Source organism: Saccostrea echinata, unplaced genomic scaffold, assembly GCF_033153115.1.
Source record: "Saccostrea echinata isolate AGI-Se365-2 ecotype Australia unplaced genomic scaffold, CSIRO_AGI_Sech_v1 ptg000052l, whole genome shotgun sequence".
Lineage (NCBI taxonomy): Eukaryota > Metazoa > Mollusca > Bivalvia > Ostreida > Ostreidae > Saccostrea > Saccostrea echinata.
The window spans coordinates 16,406,795-16,424,569 of NW_026889801.1; the positions used below are offsets into that span (position 1 = coordinate 16,406,795).

Sequence of the window (17,775 nt, forward strand, 5' to 3'; positions counted from 1 at the left end):
TGTCTTTTATTGGTAAGATTCCATGAAGGTAAGCATATCAACTAGGATGTTGGGCAAATCTTTTAGTGTAAATATATTTATATATTATATTATATTATATTTGCAGCATTACGGAGCCACGGGTCCTTTAATGCTGATACTGGTGATTGTCTCTGTCAGAAGATCTAATGAGGAAGAGGAGGCTGACGTTGGAGTTGTTATTAGGCTAACACAGAACGGACTAACTTACGGTATGCATGGCGGCCTCAGTTTTGTTTTTAAATTTTGTGAGCAGTAAGAAGAATTATTCTCAATGCCAATCAAATGATCAATGATTTTATTCATATTCTGAGTAATTATGAAAATAATTATTAAAAAATGCATGACCTGTACAACAACAAATTATATGACACAATATTCCTCATTTTTTGAATCAATTTTGTTTTCTATTTTTTTTTATGTAGTCTTTTCCCTTTTCAGCCATGAATACAGTTTTGGAATCTGTTAAGAAACTGAATCTTTCAGCATTTAGCCTACCTACAACAAACGTGACTACAAGTCATGTAAAATATTCTATTCAGAGGTACAATTACCTTTTTTCCGAACAAAGTATTTGATTTTAATTATGCTATTTAAAATATAACAAAAACAATACAATTGTCAATGTTCTTTCACTTTCTTCTTTATCTAGACGTTCAAAAAACATGTCAAAATGTGAATATACATATATATATATATATATTAACATGAGTTTTAAAATAATTTGAAATTACCTTTAATTTCTGTATATTAATTTCTAATTTTCAGAAGGCATCCTGGCAAGGAAAGCTTTCTTTTTTTTTATTTTAAACATTTCTCAAAATCGCAATATTTGCTGCTCAAATAGAATATTTTTTTTCAGCTTGACATTTACAGATTATGCGAATTTGAACGCATCTATTCTCATTAATAAAAAAGCTGGATTGAATGTTACAGTCCATACTCTTTCGGTAAATGCAAGTGGAGAAGTGGAGTGTCGAGATGAAGATGAAAGGTAATTCCCCATCCGTATCAATCCAAATAAAATCTCATTCATGAGCAGAGTAGTTTATGCAATTTTATAAACATCTGATGTGTGCATTATTATATCAAGAAAAGGTTTGCTTTGCTCGTGTACCTTTAGATTTTCTTTGTAAATTCTCCTAAATTTATGCTTAATCTTGTTTTAAAGGAAATCATAAGGATCTTTTTTTATGAATGTTTTTAAAAATCGGTCAGGTAGACTTCTCCGGAAACTGTTGACGGCAATGGTTGCGGAAATTTAAACTTTATACGAGATGTATTTTCATAAGTGGGTTTCGTTGATAGCGACTATTTTACGTTGGTGTTATCATTTTCAAAAGGAAAAAAAAGATTTGTGCGAATTAATATCAGGAAATATTTAATGATGATATTTTTTTTGCAGATTTATGTTCATTGTACATGTCTAAATCATTAACCGTATTTTTTTTCTTAGTTGATACACGCATCCAGTGTATACTTTCTATAAAGCATTTAATTAATCCTTGCATATGGCATTAACCTTTCCAAAATGAAGAAAAAAGAAAAAAAAAGGCAATGTCTGTTTTCTAAAATGTTCACAAAACCTTTCTATAGGTCTATTGACCCAAGTCAAACAATCATGTACATTAATACGAAGTCACGAAGTCTAGTAGAAAAAATATATAACTAATCATTAAATACAAGGCAAATATTGTCATATCAAAATCGAATTTTATTTATAAATTTTGAAAAAATAAAGCACGTTTACTTTTTTCCTCCAGAAATGTTCAGTATTGTGGGATAGAGATGACCATCACCGGATCAGGGCATATCCTCGTGATCATAGGTAAAGGCAAAACGTTAAATTACAAAATGATTTTGGTCTATTGTTATGAACATCATAGTTTCATAGAACCTAGTTTAAAAATGAACTTCATAATGACTTTCTATAAAACCTGTTCTGACCCATTTTGCGTGACCTGCCTCAAAGTTTATCTGGTCTGTAAAATGGCGCCAAACCAAAATTTTGACCCGGCTTTAGAAGATGACCTGACCTCAAATTTGGTTTTGTCTTAGTCCTGGCTTAACCAACAATCATATTTCCATAAGCATTTTTTTTTTTTGAATTTATTTTATACAGTCAAAAAATGTTACAAATTTTACTGGTACATTGTATCAAAGACATAAGCTCAAAAATTAAAAAAAATAGCCTAAGAACTAAAACGAATTTTGATTTTTGAATTTTGAATTTTTGATTTTTTTTTTTCTTTAAGCGTTAATGGGTAATACTTTATTTAAAAATGATTTCCTAACGAGATGGACCTTTTTATGTACTTAAAGTAATAAGAACCATCAACCAAAAACCTTTCATACGAACGTAATTGACATAGTGCAGTAGGGTTCTTTTCTTATTTTGCAGAAGCCAAATTTTGGGCTCAGTATTGTTTTAGGCCAGGTCAAATTTGGTTTGGAGCCAAATTAGAGGTCATAATCAAATCAAAGACAGATCAATGGACCAGGTCAGTTTTTATACTATGCCTTTCAATAAATCTGATTTAAAAAAAAAGAAATTGTACGAGTTTAACTTTACAAAAAACTCTATATATTTCCTTCTGAGAAAGTTTTACTGTATCTATAAGTTAACCATGATCCTCACAGATGTACATGTACTTTCATGTTTAGATTCTTAATTCCTTTAACATGTGTGGTGTCTCTCGAGATAAAAAAGTAAATGGGTCTTTTTTTCCTTAATAAATTTGCTTCCTATATACTGGAAACATGACATTGTAAACTAAATGTAATCATTTTGTAATTGAAAAAATTGTGAAGGAACTAATAACCAAGGGAGGTTTAATGTGTCACTGAAACAAGACAAGGACAGTTGCATCATTCCCCCACCAAATCTTAGGATACGATACACAGATTGTGATAAACCTACAGATTCCATATGTGCGGCAAATACGTTGGAACTCGAAGACAAATTTAAAAGAGAAAGACTTACTCAGGCTAAGGTAGAAGTTTTTTATTAGTACATGTATATGCATTTTGCAGTAATGTTACTTTGATTCTAGTTTAATATCGCAAGTATCAGAGCATATACAATGTCACAGTGATACAATTTGAAGTCATATACTTGTAAATAAAATGTACATCAAAAAATCTTAAACATTACTTTGAAAATTCAAAGTGATACAAGCAATAAATACACAAAGGAATATCCGCTTTTATACATCAAAGATTAAATGAAGATAACCAGAAAATACATAAAACAAAACATCTTTTAGAAGCATTATTAAATGATTGTGTTGTCATAGTACCAAATGCAACACCAAGGTTCACATTATGTGATATTTTTTCAATGATTTTTTTTTTTTGGACATGTCATTATATTTTTCCAGCTATGTGTGTTATTACGTGTCTACCTTTTAACGAGAGGCAGTACAGAAATGAACACAATTATTTGTACGTATTTTCTTATTGAAGATATGTAAGAGTGTCGTGTTATAAATTTATAATTAACCCTGAGTGGTAGTAAATTTGTAAATTTTGTATGAACTGAAATCCAGATAATTCATGATCAACATTTAAGAATATATAACACAACGAAAAATTTGATGCCCGGATTGATATATATTTTTTGACTGACTTTGAATAGAAATGATATAAATAATAAATCCCTAAAATATAAAGAAATCGTAAGTTTTCTTTGGTGCTTAAATATGCGACTTTGTTTTGTTTTCTAAATAATTCTATACAGAATTTTGAACGTATTTTTAACATTGTGAAAAAATCTTACAAAGTTCTCCAACTTTACCTGGTAAACATCATTCAGGTTACTTATTTGAATATAAATCTATGATAAATATTGCTGATTTCTGGAAAAAAAAGTTTGTTTGTGTTATTTATCCTTAACAACATGCCGAGAAAGCTGCGACGTCTGAATAGCTTTAGATGATATTATATCTATCGACTATGAAATGAACAAGGTATCTTATTCTATTTTGTTATTATAGTGACTCCAAGGATAGGACAAACTCCATTTCTCGCGAACCTTCTGATGCAGCAACAACCAAACTATGAATCCTCATTTCTGAATACTTATCATAAGGTAAAATTGTAGTTTCTCAAAATTCCTCGATATTCCAAAAAGTCTTTTGATATAACTTTGAGAAGATATCACCTTGAAATATACTGCACATTTAAGAGTTTAAGATGAAAATATCCCGTTTGAAGGATTTTAACGTGTCTGAAGAAATAATTATTCCAAATAGCGTATATAATTTATAGGACTATTTTATATTGCATGTATACAAGTTAATAAATGTCCTAGTTAATTTACTTTTTTCTTCTTGAAAGTGCTTTCCAAACTAATATGTGTATAATGTACATGTACAAAAGTATGTCTGTTTGATTTTTTTTCAATCATAAGTAATTTTAAAAAATGCCTATTGACACAAGATTGTTGGTAAAAAAAAAATCAGTTTGTTCAACGAATAGATTTATTTTTCCATATAAATGTGTTATTGCTCCAAAATTTATAAACCCTTACACCTTTCTTAGGAAGTATCAAAGACAGATAAGATAAAAGATAAAATGGAACGATCAAAGTGATACTTTCGTTTAAAGTTTTTTTTTTTTTTTTTTTTTTTTTTTTTTTTTAAATCTTTATTTCTTTTCTAAGAATGAACAGTTTTCAAATATGAAATGAGGCAGGGTTGAAATCAGAACTCCTTTGTTTTAATACCAGTATTTAAACCAAACTTAATTTTATTCCATTCAAAAAAAAAAAAACAAAAACAAAAACAAAAAAACAAAAACAAAAACAAAAAAAAAACAAAAACAAAAACAAAAAAAAAACATCTTTTTAATACATTCTAGGGTGAAGTATTATGGTTTCCGACTATGGAGAATTTAAGTAAAAATCAAACAGTTCATTATACTCTGCATAATGAATCATCAAAAATGGTGTACATCTGGATTTCTAAAGATGCAGTTCGATCTTTATTCGAAGGTATTCAAAGACATGGAATGCTCCACTATAAAATCACCCCTGAGAAGGTTAGTGTTTTCAGCCCAAACACTGCATTTTAATTGGTTTGCAACAAATGTCTTCTTCAGATTTCTTAACAATGTTATTTTTTTAAATATTTTTTCTTCTTTTATATTGATTTATAAACTCTGAAATGCCTACATTTACTTTAATTTTCGGAGCTTAAAATCCGAGATTTTTTTTTTTTTTTTTTTTTTTTTTTTTTTTGGTCAAATAACATCTATCAGTCATGTTTATGATGTGCTTTATCCTCAAGATAAACAGTTTGGATACTGATAATTATAGTACACTTTATAACATAATAATGCAATGTGTTTGGATTAAGAAGACTTCTTTTTTGAAAGTTCACACAGTGGCTGCAGCTTTATTGTTGACAACTTACATGAACGATCACCTTACACTAACGATCCCGCACGATTAAACACGTTACACGAACGATCCTTCACGCACACGATTCTATACGTTACACAAACGATCACGATTGCTAACGCAAACGCACGATTCTACACGCAAAATAGTTAAAAATGTTAAGGAATATACATTTTCGAAACGAAGTAATACTGAACGGTTATATTAGATAACAAATATCTATTTAAATAATTCATAGTTTTCCGACAGATAAACTTGAAAATATTTTTTAACTGTTCGATGTGTTATTAAGAAGTACTCTCTGATTGATTGTCGGATAGAAGTGGACCTCGTGAGTTTAGAATCACTTGGATTTTATGATAAAGTTTCAGGAGGGAGAAGATTTACTTTTTTGAGGTATCTATTGATTAGCGATATTGTATTGATTAAAAAAACTTTAATATTTAACGATTTTCATTCCTCAAAAAATTAACAAAACGAAATTTGTACGGTTCTTACGGCACGATCACGCCCCTTTAAAACCGCAAACGATTGAACCCGACTCAAGCACGATCTCGCACGTTACACGAATGATCACGCATGTTACAAGAACGAGCCTGCACGATTGGTGTGTCAACAATAACGTTGCATCCACTGTAATTTTATTAAAAAATCACAGCAAAAGCAAAAATAGCTGTTAAGAGATCAATGGATGTAAGTCTTAGAGCTAAGATGGCGAAAAGCTTTTGATACTCAGTTAATATATCTTTTATAGGGGAGGAAAAACATATTTGGTCATTACAAATATTAAGTGAGAATGTCACTTCATTTACACTGAAATAATCCTCTCTTCACGAAACTGTCTTATTTACTTTAATAACCATTTCTTTAAATTTAGATAAATCCATAAATTGAGAAGCAAATATTATCAGAACCAACTCATCAGGAATGAGTGTGCCTTTAAAAAGCAGTGATCGAGAAAATGTAATATTCAGTTGTCAAACATTGAGCCTACGTAATGACACAGAATGTGCAGAACTCAATGAACTAATAAACGATTCAAATTACGTAGCAGTCAGACTCACTCGAACCGATGAACGAATAAACCTTATTCAAGGGAAGGGTGGTCGAGAGCATCTTTAATACCAAACATGTGCCGAATGGATAGACATATACATGAAAACAGATTCTATAAATGGGACAGTTTCGGGGGGGGGGGGGGGATTGATTGCATATCCATAGATCAAACAAACTGAGAAACATAGCATGTCACAATTTAGCATATAATCTACATATAAGAGTTAACAAGCAACGAAAATGCACCCCCTGGATTTTGACTTTTCCGAGGTCTCATCCGCAGCCCATTTCAGTCCCAAGCAAGGGGAATAAAAATTTCAGTTTTCCGTAAGATCCTTTTGACATGAAGACTTGAAGTTTTATACACAGATGGAGGAATTTGAGCTCAGATGCACTGCATTATTATTTTTTACCCTGGTCGTATTATTGCACTCTTTAATGTTGTTGGAGAAGGGGAGACTTTTTTTTTTTTTTTTTTTTTTTAAAAGAAAACAATACACTCTTCTTCATTGTAAAACTTGGATTCCTTTTTGTGGCCCGACTCTTACATATACCCCGGGAATTATGATTTGCACAATTTTAAACCAACACTTCTCAAGGAGGCCTTCACGTGAGTTTCAGCTTTTCTTGCAGAGTGGCTCTAAAAAAGAAAATTTATAAAGATTTTTCCTATGTATTTCATTTTAAAATTTGGATTTCCTATTGTGACCCCAGCCTACCCCTGGGGGCCATGATTTGAATAACTTGGAGTTTATCCTACCTCGGGAAGCTACCACGTAAGTCTCAGCTTTTCTAGCCGATTGGTTCTTGAGTTTAAAAATTCTGTAGCCCCACCTTATTTGGTCTTTTTTTTTTATTATCTTCTCTTGTAATGGGGCTTGAAAATTAATCTTCATTTTTTTTTAATTAAACTCCCATATATATGTACGTAATGATATTTTATACCGATTTTGGTTAAATGTGACCCAGTGGTTCTTGAATACTTAGACGGACGGAAAGGCGGATAGACAGATAGACGACGGAGAACAGTTGATCAGAAAAGCTCAAGTAAGCTTTCAGCTCAGGTGAGCTAAAACACAAAGTTAACCTAAATTTCCTTCCAAATTTAGCAAGTTTACAGTTGAAAATATATATACTCACCTATTTTATCTTTGTGGTGGGAAAAATAATGTCCAAATATTTTCATAGAAGGTAATTGGGTACATGTAGCATTTGAGAATTCCAACAAAATGATTAAGATTTTTATGCTTTCATGATACATAAGGATAAAATACTAGTATGTAGATTGAAACTTTCGAAAGTTTTAAAGGATTGGGAAATTTATGAGAAATATTTTCAACTTTTCATTGATATTATTTGTTTTCCTTTCTCAGCTTTTTCCTGGAAATCCGGGATTGAATACTTCGTGTGCCGAGGGTGTTTGTGTCGGACGCATAGTACCAGAGGTTCGTGTAAAGTTGTTAATTTTTATAAAAGCTTCTTTAGTTTTACAAAAAAAATAAATCCATGCCTTTTTTGATCATTATTATTCTTCATATCATTTAAAGAAGATATTGATTTAAACGATTGTATTAAGTAGTGTACTTCTGTGAAAATGTGTCTCTGCATTTTCAGGTCCATAAGTATCCTGTATTTTCTTTTTAATTAAGATCTAAAGTCTCTTTGTTAAAAATTTCATCGATAAAGAAATTAGAATTTCAAATATGTATTTTATCAAAAAAAAAACCCATTAGATTCAAAAGGAGAAAACTTTGAATAGTCAAGCGGGGCTTACTCTTACTGAAATTAATTTTAAGCCTAATAATGCTATGGAGAAAATTTGAAAAGTTAAAAAAAGCGTTAAATTATCATCACAACATTAAATTAAAAATATGAGGTATATATAAATGGTTACTATTTAGTGTCGTACATATTAGATTCATTTAGAAAACATAATAAAAGGATGCTTAATATCATGTTGTTTATCCATAATTGTAACAAACAAGAGGCCACCGTGCTCACCTGAGTCAATATGGCAATATCTCTCTGTTGTTCTTTATCAGCAGATTTTTTTTTACATATTATATTCTGATGTAAATCTTTTATCCTTATTTTGACCCCACTCTAACTCAAGATACCATGATTTTTATAAATGTAGCTCACCCTAAACTTCAGTCTCATGATTTGAACAAACTTGAATACACTACCTTACTTTTTTATCAATGTGACTAACCATGACTTTGCTGTTTTTAACAAAATAGATTTTTTTTTCTATACATCCATATGTTAAACCCTGACAGTGCACTGTGGCACCCAAAGTATAGTCGTTATTATGCAAATGAACTAATTAAAACGTATAAGGACAATACCTATCGTACGGAATAAGTTAAAATATGTTTTCTAACACAAACTTGGTACCCACGCTATGTGATACCTAGTACACATTATGATGTCATATTATGACGTCATCGTTCTCTACTACACAATTTCATAAAGAAGAACAACAAAATAGCTTCGGCGCAAAAGCATACCTTATTTTGTTTTATAGAAACAAGGGATACATAGATGCAGGATATTCCAAGAATTATTGATATTGCTGCACAAATATCTGCAGTGCCATTACTACTTTTCGAAAATTTTTAGTTGAAACGGTAAAAATTCACAGTCCGGTGTAAGTGTCCTCAATTTTTTATCAAATGAGAAAGTGCGTAGGATTTGTGCAGCATTTTTAGTGATTTTTAGAATATTCTTTTTGATATAATACATGATTTATTTAAATTAAATAGGATATGCCCTTGCTCTAACGCTATTTTGTTCATGTGTTTTTACCCGCAGTGGTAAAGATAAATGACGTCATAATATGACCTCATAATGCATTGGCTTTAACATTTTTGGTGGGTACTAAAATTTGTATACGCGGGTATGTTAAGGCTACACCCAGAGATATACTACTTGCCTCTACAAGACGACGTCATAGTAAGCTGTATGACGTGAAGTTCAGAAATAATGATTTCTAAATATCTATATTTAAAGTTTAATTTCAGGTCCAAGAAATGAATGGAATCATTCAAAAACATAATATAAACAAAATCATGTCGTTTTTGGGTGGCATAAACAGCTAAGTATTTATCACGGGGGTTAATTACCAAACCCATGACGTCATAACTATTGATCAAATATTAGCCGAGTGAAAATTAAACGTGACGAGAATTCATGTAAACAAGTATGTAAAATGGGAGTTTTAAAGCATATGACATGAATGTTATGTGTGATTCATAAGGAATTAAAGATTAAGAATCAGGTACGCTGATATATTCTAATCATGTTTTCTTATAATGAACAGAGGCAGTGCTTTAAAATCCCGATCAGCCTTTCCTCTGTCGTTCTATAACAACAAAGTTGCAAAAGTTCAACACTACGCCGCATACTTTGAGACATAATTTTTGTTTGCATCGAAAGCTTGTATTCTATAGTACTTGGGAAGTGCTGCTAGAATCGTGTGAATAACATGAATTGATGAGAATTCCTTGAACCGTTTGTACAAAATGTAATAATTTTGCTAAGGTTTCATTCGAAACTTTGGAATAATTTTTTATGTGTCGGGAGAGTAGGATTCTAGCAGCACTTTTCATGACCCAGTAATGTTTTTACATAATTATTTTCACAAAAAGAATTAAATTATCCCCGGGGTAGTGTTGAACTTTTTACTTTTTCATAAAGGCAATTTTTCTATTTATAGACGTCACGTGATGACGTCGTAGTGGAGTGCTTCTTTTAGCCTAAAACTCAATGACGTCTATACAATGGATAATTAAAGTAAATATTTTATCTATGGCTTTTCCGATTTATCAATGTTACATTTTACGATAAAAGTCTAAATTCGCCGAAATATGATCTGGGTACTGCCTTAACATACCTGCGTAGGAAAATAAATTTAGAATTCTCTGTATAAGAGATGTACATCTAATGCATTTTTATTAGCTCATTTGCATAAAAACGCCTATACCTAACCTTAGCTAACTTAGGACGATTTGAACAAACTTTAACTTAAACTACCTGAGGACGCTTCCATAATATGACTTATCATGGTTTTGTTGTTCTTAAAAAAAAAGATTTTTGATTTTTTTTATACATACCAATGAAAACTTTGATCCCCCATGGGGGCCCCATCTTATCCCCGGATGCCATGAATTGAACAAACATGAATCTATATTACCTGAGGATACCTCCATATTAATATGATTAATCATGGTTTTGCTTTTCTTGAGAAAAAGATTTTAAAAAATTTTCGCTATATATTCCGCCGTCACGGTATCTCAGAGGGTAGAGCGTACGCTTTGTGATCGTAATGTGCGTTTGAATCACGGCCACGACTGACTTTAGTCGACAAAAATATGTAGCAACTGTTCCTTCGCCAAGTGCTCGGCCGTATGAAGTGAAAGTTCCGGGTCTTTCGGATGAGTCCTCAAAACCCGAGGCAACATGTCACGTTGGCACGATAAAGAACCCTCACTGCTCAGTGACCCTGAGTGTCGAGTAAAGGTCTAGATTTGAGACCCTTCACCGGTAAATGGTGACGTCTCTGTATGAGTGAATAATTCACGAACAGGAGGCAAAACAATATACAGTCAAACAATCAATCCCTATATATTCCTATGTAAAACATTGACCCCAAATTGTTGCCCCAAACAACCCCTGAGGGTCATGATTTGAACAAACTTGAATCTATACTACCTGAAGATGCTTCAAATTTAATATGATTAATCATGAATTTGCTTTGATCCCCCATTGTGGACCCACCCAATTCCTGGGGGTCATGATCTAACAAATTTGAATCTACACTACCTGAGGATGTTTCCATATTAATATGACTAATCATGAGAAGATTTTGTCCTATATATTTCTATATATGACTTTCATCCCCAATGGTGAGCCCACCCTACCCTAGGGGGTCAAACTTAAACTCACACTACTTGAGGATGCTTCCATGTACGATTCAACTTTTATGGCTCAGTGGTTCTTGGGAAAAAGATTAATAAACGATAAAACAAAAGTTTCAATAATTCTCAATTATCTCTCCTGAAAGAGGGTATGGCCATTGATTTGAAAAAAGAAAGCCTTGAATCCCTATCATCATGCTCTGTGGCAAATTTGATTTAGGTTGGCCCAGTTGTTCTGCAGAAGTAGTCGAAAATCTGCAACGTTAACAGACGGGCAGACAGACAGAGAAACTGACAGACGGACGACGGATTAAATGTGATCAGAAAAGCTCACTTTAGTTTTCAGCTCAGGTAGCAACATTTATGTTTTTTTAAATCTTTTTTTTTTTAAGAAAAAATACAATAAAACCCTATAAAACGATTTCCGAATATTTTTGGACTTATAGTCTTTAGAACTTTTCAGTCTTATCAGAGGGACATTAGTCTTTGAACACTTTGTTTCTATAATGAAGGAATTCAAAATGTATTTTTCTCAAAGCTCGAAGAGAAATATCCCAATCAATATATGGACTTGGACATCTACAGTGTGGAGACCCCAAACGTGACATTTGAGAAGAATTTGGCGGTCTTGACGTTCTATACAGTAATGTTTGTATACATTCGGCATCCAGCACGTAGTACTTCAATACCAATTGCCAAATTGGATGGAGTAAGTAACAGGCATTCATGAAGGTTTTTAAAAAATAAATAATAGCAATAGTAAATATATATATATATATATATATATATATATATATATATATATATATATATATATATATATATATATATATATATATATATATATATATATATATATAATAGATTAATGCTTCTTTTCAAAACTCCGACCAACATTACTAAAACTGAAATGCATTCAATAGTCTCAGAAAATAACTTAAGATGAAAAAATATTTGACATATAATGCCATGATCTATATTCAGTACATTATGTATATTAAGATAAGGAATTCCTTTTGTAGAGTGTTGATATACGAATCAAAGTCTTTATGAATGGTTCACTTTTTCAAGGAAACATCGTTGCGTTTGAGTAAGTGTTAGATTAATAGATAATATGCAGTTTATGAGGATGTATTTAATGAAGTAACAATAATTTCATAACTTATTACTTAAACTCCCTTTAAAATTTGTTTTTCATTTCATATAATTTTGATTCTTGGATTTTATACTCGGTTAAGGACCACCCAAAATATCGCTCAAATACTGACGACACGGCATAAAACGAAAACGTCATCTTAAAGCCTACTCATATTCATGCGTCTGTCTTCTGACGGTAAAAATAACAACATTCAGTTTTTACAAATTGTCCACAAAATGAAAGGATGCCATTATACAAATTACGTGTACAATTTAAAGATGTTGAAAACAGCAAGTTCTATGATTACGGTAGTCACGTCAGAATTTTATGTGACATTATACATTTGATGACTATGTTTGAAAGTAATATCACACTCTTTGCCTTGGGCTGTTAGGTCAAATCCAAACAGTTTGGTTAAAATGATTATAAATGGTTAAAACTCAATAAAATGCATTTTGCACAAGCACACAGTCAATGAATGTTTCAATATACCTTTAACTATTTATTTTGACTTGCCTTACGCTGACATCCATGTATGCAATGTGGAAATGTGGAACACCAGCGAATGCATGTAAGATGTCGCTACAATGTAACGTAAAAAAGTCATAGCGGTCCAATATCTCATAGAGAGGACCAATATCTCATAGAGAGGACCAATATCTCATAGAGAGGTCCAATATCTCATAGAGAGGACCAATATCTCATAGAGAGGACCAGTATCTCATAGAGAGGACCAGTATCTCATAGAGAGGACCAATATCTCATAGAGAGGTCCAAAATCTCATAGAGAGGACCAATATCTCATAGAGAGGTCCAATATCTCATAGAGAGGACCAATATCTCATAGAGAGGTCCAATATCTCACAGAGAGGACCAATATCTCATAGAGAGGTCCAATATCTCATAGAGAGGACCAATATCTCATAGAGAGGTCCAATATCTCATAGAGAGATATCTCATAGAGAGGACCAATATCTCATAGAGAGGTCCAATATCTCATAAAGAGGACCAATATCTCATAGAGAGGACCAATATCTCATAGAGAGGACCAATATCTCATTGAGAGGACCAATATCTCATAGAGAGGACCAGTATCTCATAGAGAGGTCCAATATCTCTTAGAGAGGACCAACATCTCATAGAGAGGACCAATATCTCATAGAGAGGTCCAATATCTCAGAAAGAGGACCAATATCTCATAGAGAGGACCAATATCTCATAGAGAGGTCCAATATCTCATAGAGAGGACCAATATCTCATAGAGAGGACCAACATCTCATAGAGAGGACCAGTATCTCATAGAGAGGTCCAATATCTCATAGAGAGGACCAATATCTCATAGAGAGGTCCAATATCTCATAGAGAGGTCCAATATCTCATAGAGAGGACTAATATCTCATAGAGAGGACCAATATCTCATAGAGAGGACCAGTATCTCATAGAGAGGTCCAATATCTCATAGAGAGGACCAATATCTCATAGAGAGGACCAATATCTCATAGGGACCAATATCTCATAGAGAGGACCAATATCTCATAGAGAGGACCAATATCTCATAGAGAGGACCAATATCTCATAGAGAGGTCCAATATCTCATAGAGAGGACCAATTTCTCATAGAGAGGACCAATATCTCATAGAGAGGACCAATATCTCACTCAGCAGTTCAACGTCGATTTTCTTTTGTCCCCCTCAGGAAAAACGTTGGAAAAGTTAGATTTTTTGGTTCAAATTTACATGGAAAGAATAGGCTATTATAATATTTCCCTTTTTGCAGCCCTATTAAATGGATCATTTAACATGTTTTGTTGAATAACAAAAACATATTGAAAATCTTGAATCTTTTTTTTTTTTTTTAAATAAATATTTTTTTTCATTACCCCAGTACATATATTTGCGTCCTTATAGCCAGGGTTGGGGAGCCTTGGAATCTATAAGTTAATTTAACATAGTATTTTTTTTTTTTTTACATATACCTTAATGTAACATGAGGTTATTTTTTTTTACACACATTCATCTTTCATACTCCATTCATTCAGTTGCATGCATATGCATATATCTTGAATCTTGAATCTTGAACCACACTGGTACACAATTTTGAATACCTTAAGCCTTCTGTGTAAACTTTAACATAAAAAAAGACTTTTTAACTCGATATTTATTAAGATCGATTGATTATTATGACTCAATCTTTATTAAATCTTAAATTTCTTTTATTGATTCCTTTTATGTGTAATAAATATGAAAGTTTTTTTTTATATAGACCATATCTAAAAAAGATGGAGTCAACTGTCGAAGGCTTTGATGTAAGTTTATATTAAGAACAACTGATGATAAAAATGTTCAGTAATACGGTCCTTAATCCTGCAATATTTCATAGCTTTGTGGTTTAATATAACATTAGACGAAAATATGATGGGAGGATAATAAAAAAAATTCTTATAACAGAAACCATTCATTAATCTCGATATAATAATGCATTACACGAGATGTTGCATGTAAACAAAAATCACATTAATATTTGTTTTAATAAAAAAAATCTAATAACCATATCTGACCCTGTTCTGACCAATAGATGATTATTTCTGTATATTTTTTTGTTAAGAATGAAGACTACAAGACATTTGCGTCCTTTTTATACTTGAATTCATTTTCTGTAAAGGATAAGACCTGGACAATTTTCGATTGTTTTGTGATGGTGACACTTGTTTGGCAATGTCTTGACGGAAAACAAAATTCAGACTTTTTTTTACACTTAACGTTTTGGGATTAAAATAAATAGTTTAAATAACAAATATATGAATATGTAATATGAATATATTATATGAAATTCTTCACGAATAAAGGTTAAGTCATAAGAAGCTGTATATCGGTTCTGTTGTTAACTTTATACCCTATTTAAAATATAATGATACCTATTGTATCGTGACTCAAATATCCTGATATCGTTCCAAGTTTAAAAAGTGATTTTTTTTCAGGCTCACATATTGTTTTTGTTGCTTTATCTAGCTAATGCGGGCAGTGTTCACCGAACTCTATTTTAGTTAACATGTTCGCCCTTTCTTTTTATCTCATGATATATGACGATTACCTATATAGTGTTCAGAAACATACCATCGGAACTTTGTTCTGGAAATGCAAAAGAACATTTTTTTCTCCCTTGAAACAATCATTTTCTTTATATACATTTATGCAAAGATTAAACAATATCACTTTGATCATTTAATAGGTTTAATATCCCCTCTCAACGGAGGTGGAAGGGATACAGTATTGCGCTTTCGGGGGGGGGGGGGTTGAGCATTTGTGCAAAACGGAAGAGACATAATTATGAAGTATTTTAAAGGGTATATCTTTTTCTTCCTTTATAAAGATCTTCACAGAGTAAATTATCATTCTACGGAGTGAAAGTACTTTCAGACAACAAATTATTCATAACAAGTGATTGTCTTTACGAAAAGATATTTTGAATTATGCTGAAAATACAAAATAAAATGAAATGTTGCTTACATCAAATTGTTCCTCATGCTTGATTAATTCATTTATATCCTTTAGATTCAGACAGTGAACTTCATATTAACGAGTGCAGTGGTGACAACAGTAGAACCAGTTCTTAACGGTATAATTTTATGTTTTTTTTTTGTTTTTTTTTTTTTTTTTTTGTTTTTTTTTTTTTTTTTTTTAATGATTTTTGAAATAAAGTTAAAACCCTTATACTGATTTTGCATAAAGAATTTTAACTTAAGGAGAGTTCTGAAAATATGCTTTACTATATTTAAGAGCTCGGAAGAAATGGAATACCTTTACCAATTACAGATAGAATAATTTTGCAAAACAGTACTGTTGACTTAATTGAGGTAATTTTATCAAGAAAAAAAAAGAGCTTAATACTAAAAAAAAAAATAATTCATGGAAACAAAACTATTTCTGTTAGAACTCAAGAGGATTATATTGCATTCAGAATAAAAATCTAGTAACAAGGCTACATCATACTGTTTATAAGAATATGCTAAATCTTTTTGATCCAAATATAATACATGTATTTATGAATATTCAGGGGAAGATGAAATAATTTAGTTTCTCTGATAGTCCATTACGATTTTTTTTTTCTTTTTTGAGATTCGTATTAAATAGTTGAAGTGAATAGATGGAATATATTCTGAATTCAAAAGAGAGTAATCTACATTTCCCTGGCTAAATTTCTTGTAGTCATGGAACATTAGATATTGAAAATTTCACAAATCCTTTGTTTAACAGATAATTTTTTAATAAATCTTTAGTATCACTTACTTTCCTCTGCCCCCTTTATCTTTCAGAACGCTATTGTCATAGGGAGTGATGGCAGTTATAATCGAACAGAAGATTAAATTATTCCATGGATAGATTGAAATATACAGTGGCGCCTCGTTAATCGGACACCTTGGTTCCGACCGAAATCTTCCGTTTAAATTAATTGTCTAAATAAACGAATCAAAAATACTTCTCAAAGCTTGTACATGTTTATATCAAACAAGCATTCTGAGAGTATTGCATTAGCAATACTTGTCCACTACCGGCAAGTGTAATCTGGTTCCCGTTAAAAATTGAAAACGTAATAATTCTGTCAAAAATCAATGAAGTGGGACGAAATACAAACTTGATCTATAACTCATCAAGATACACTCACATACCAAAAATCAGCTCAATATCTGCAAGCGTTTAGAAAAAAAATGCGGAAAACCAAGTGGGACTGATTGACAGACAGACAGACAGACAGAGGGACAGCTAGACAGACAGACGGACGGACAGACGGACGGACAGACTCAGAGGAAACCTATAGTTCCCTCTGGTTTCACCGGTAGGGGACTAATAAGAAGGCAAAGAAGAAAAAAATCTTTTTTTTATTATTATTATTTTATTTTAATAATTTTGAAAATGAAAAATAAATTTTAAAAATATACAAAAATATAGTTATTTACATAATTATAAATTATGGATAGGTGATATCTTTTTAAAGTGTCAGGGAATTTTACTCCTTTACTCGCCGTCTCTTTGGTGCGTGACCGCAAGGAATGATTAAATTTTGATCAGCTTCTGTTTTATTTTGCTATATTGTATAATTATCCAAGCTAGCATAAATGACATTAAAGACGGATCTTTCCTATGATAAACACATGCTAATTATAGACGCTATTTTTTGGAGATAATGCATAACCACTATCAAACGACTTGCATTTTGTAACGTTTTAAAGACATTTATCACTTGTA

The 17,775-nt window shown here is 31.6% G+C and overlaps 1 protein-coding gene across 1 annotated transcript; it reads left to right on the top strand.

Annotated features, from left to right (window-relative positions):
• Window positions 1–1,792: 1,792 nt before the first annotated feature.
• LOC133203947 (uncharacterized) lies at window positions 1,793–17,007 on the top strand. Its single transcript, XM_061339742.1, has 11 exons — window positions 1,793–1,846; window positions 2,830–3,011; window positions 3,399–3,462; window positions 4,014–4,108; window positions 4,879–5,058; window positions 11,933–12,103; window positions 12,417–12,484; window positions 14,795–14,837; window positions 16,084–16,147; window positions 16,309–16,385; window positions 16,845–17,007. Exons 1-11 carry the CDS (start codon window positions 1,807–1,809, stop codon window positions 16,893–16,895), a joined length of 1,035 nt encoding a protein of 344 aa, XP_061195726.1. The 5' UTR covers window positions 1,793–1,806; the 3' UTR covers window positions 16,896–17,007.
• Window positions 17,008–17,775: the final 768 nt, after the last annotated feature.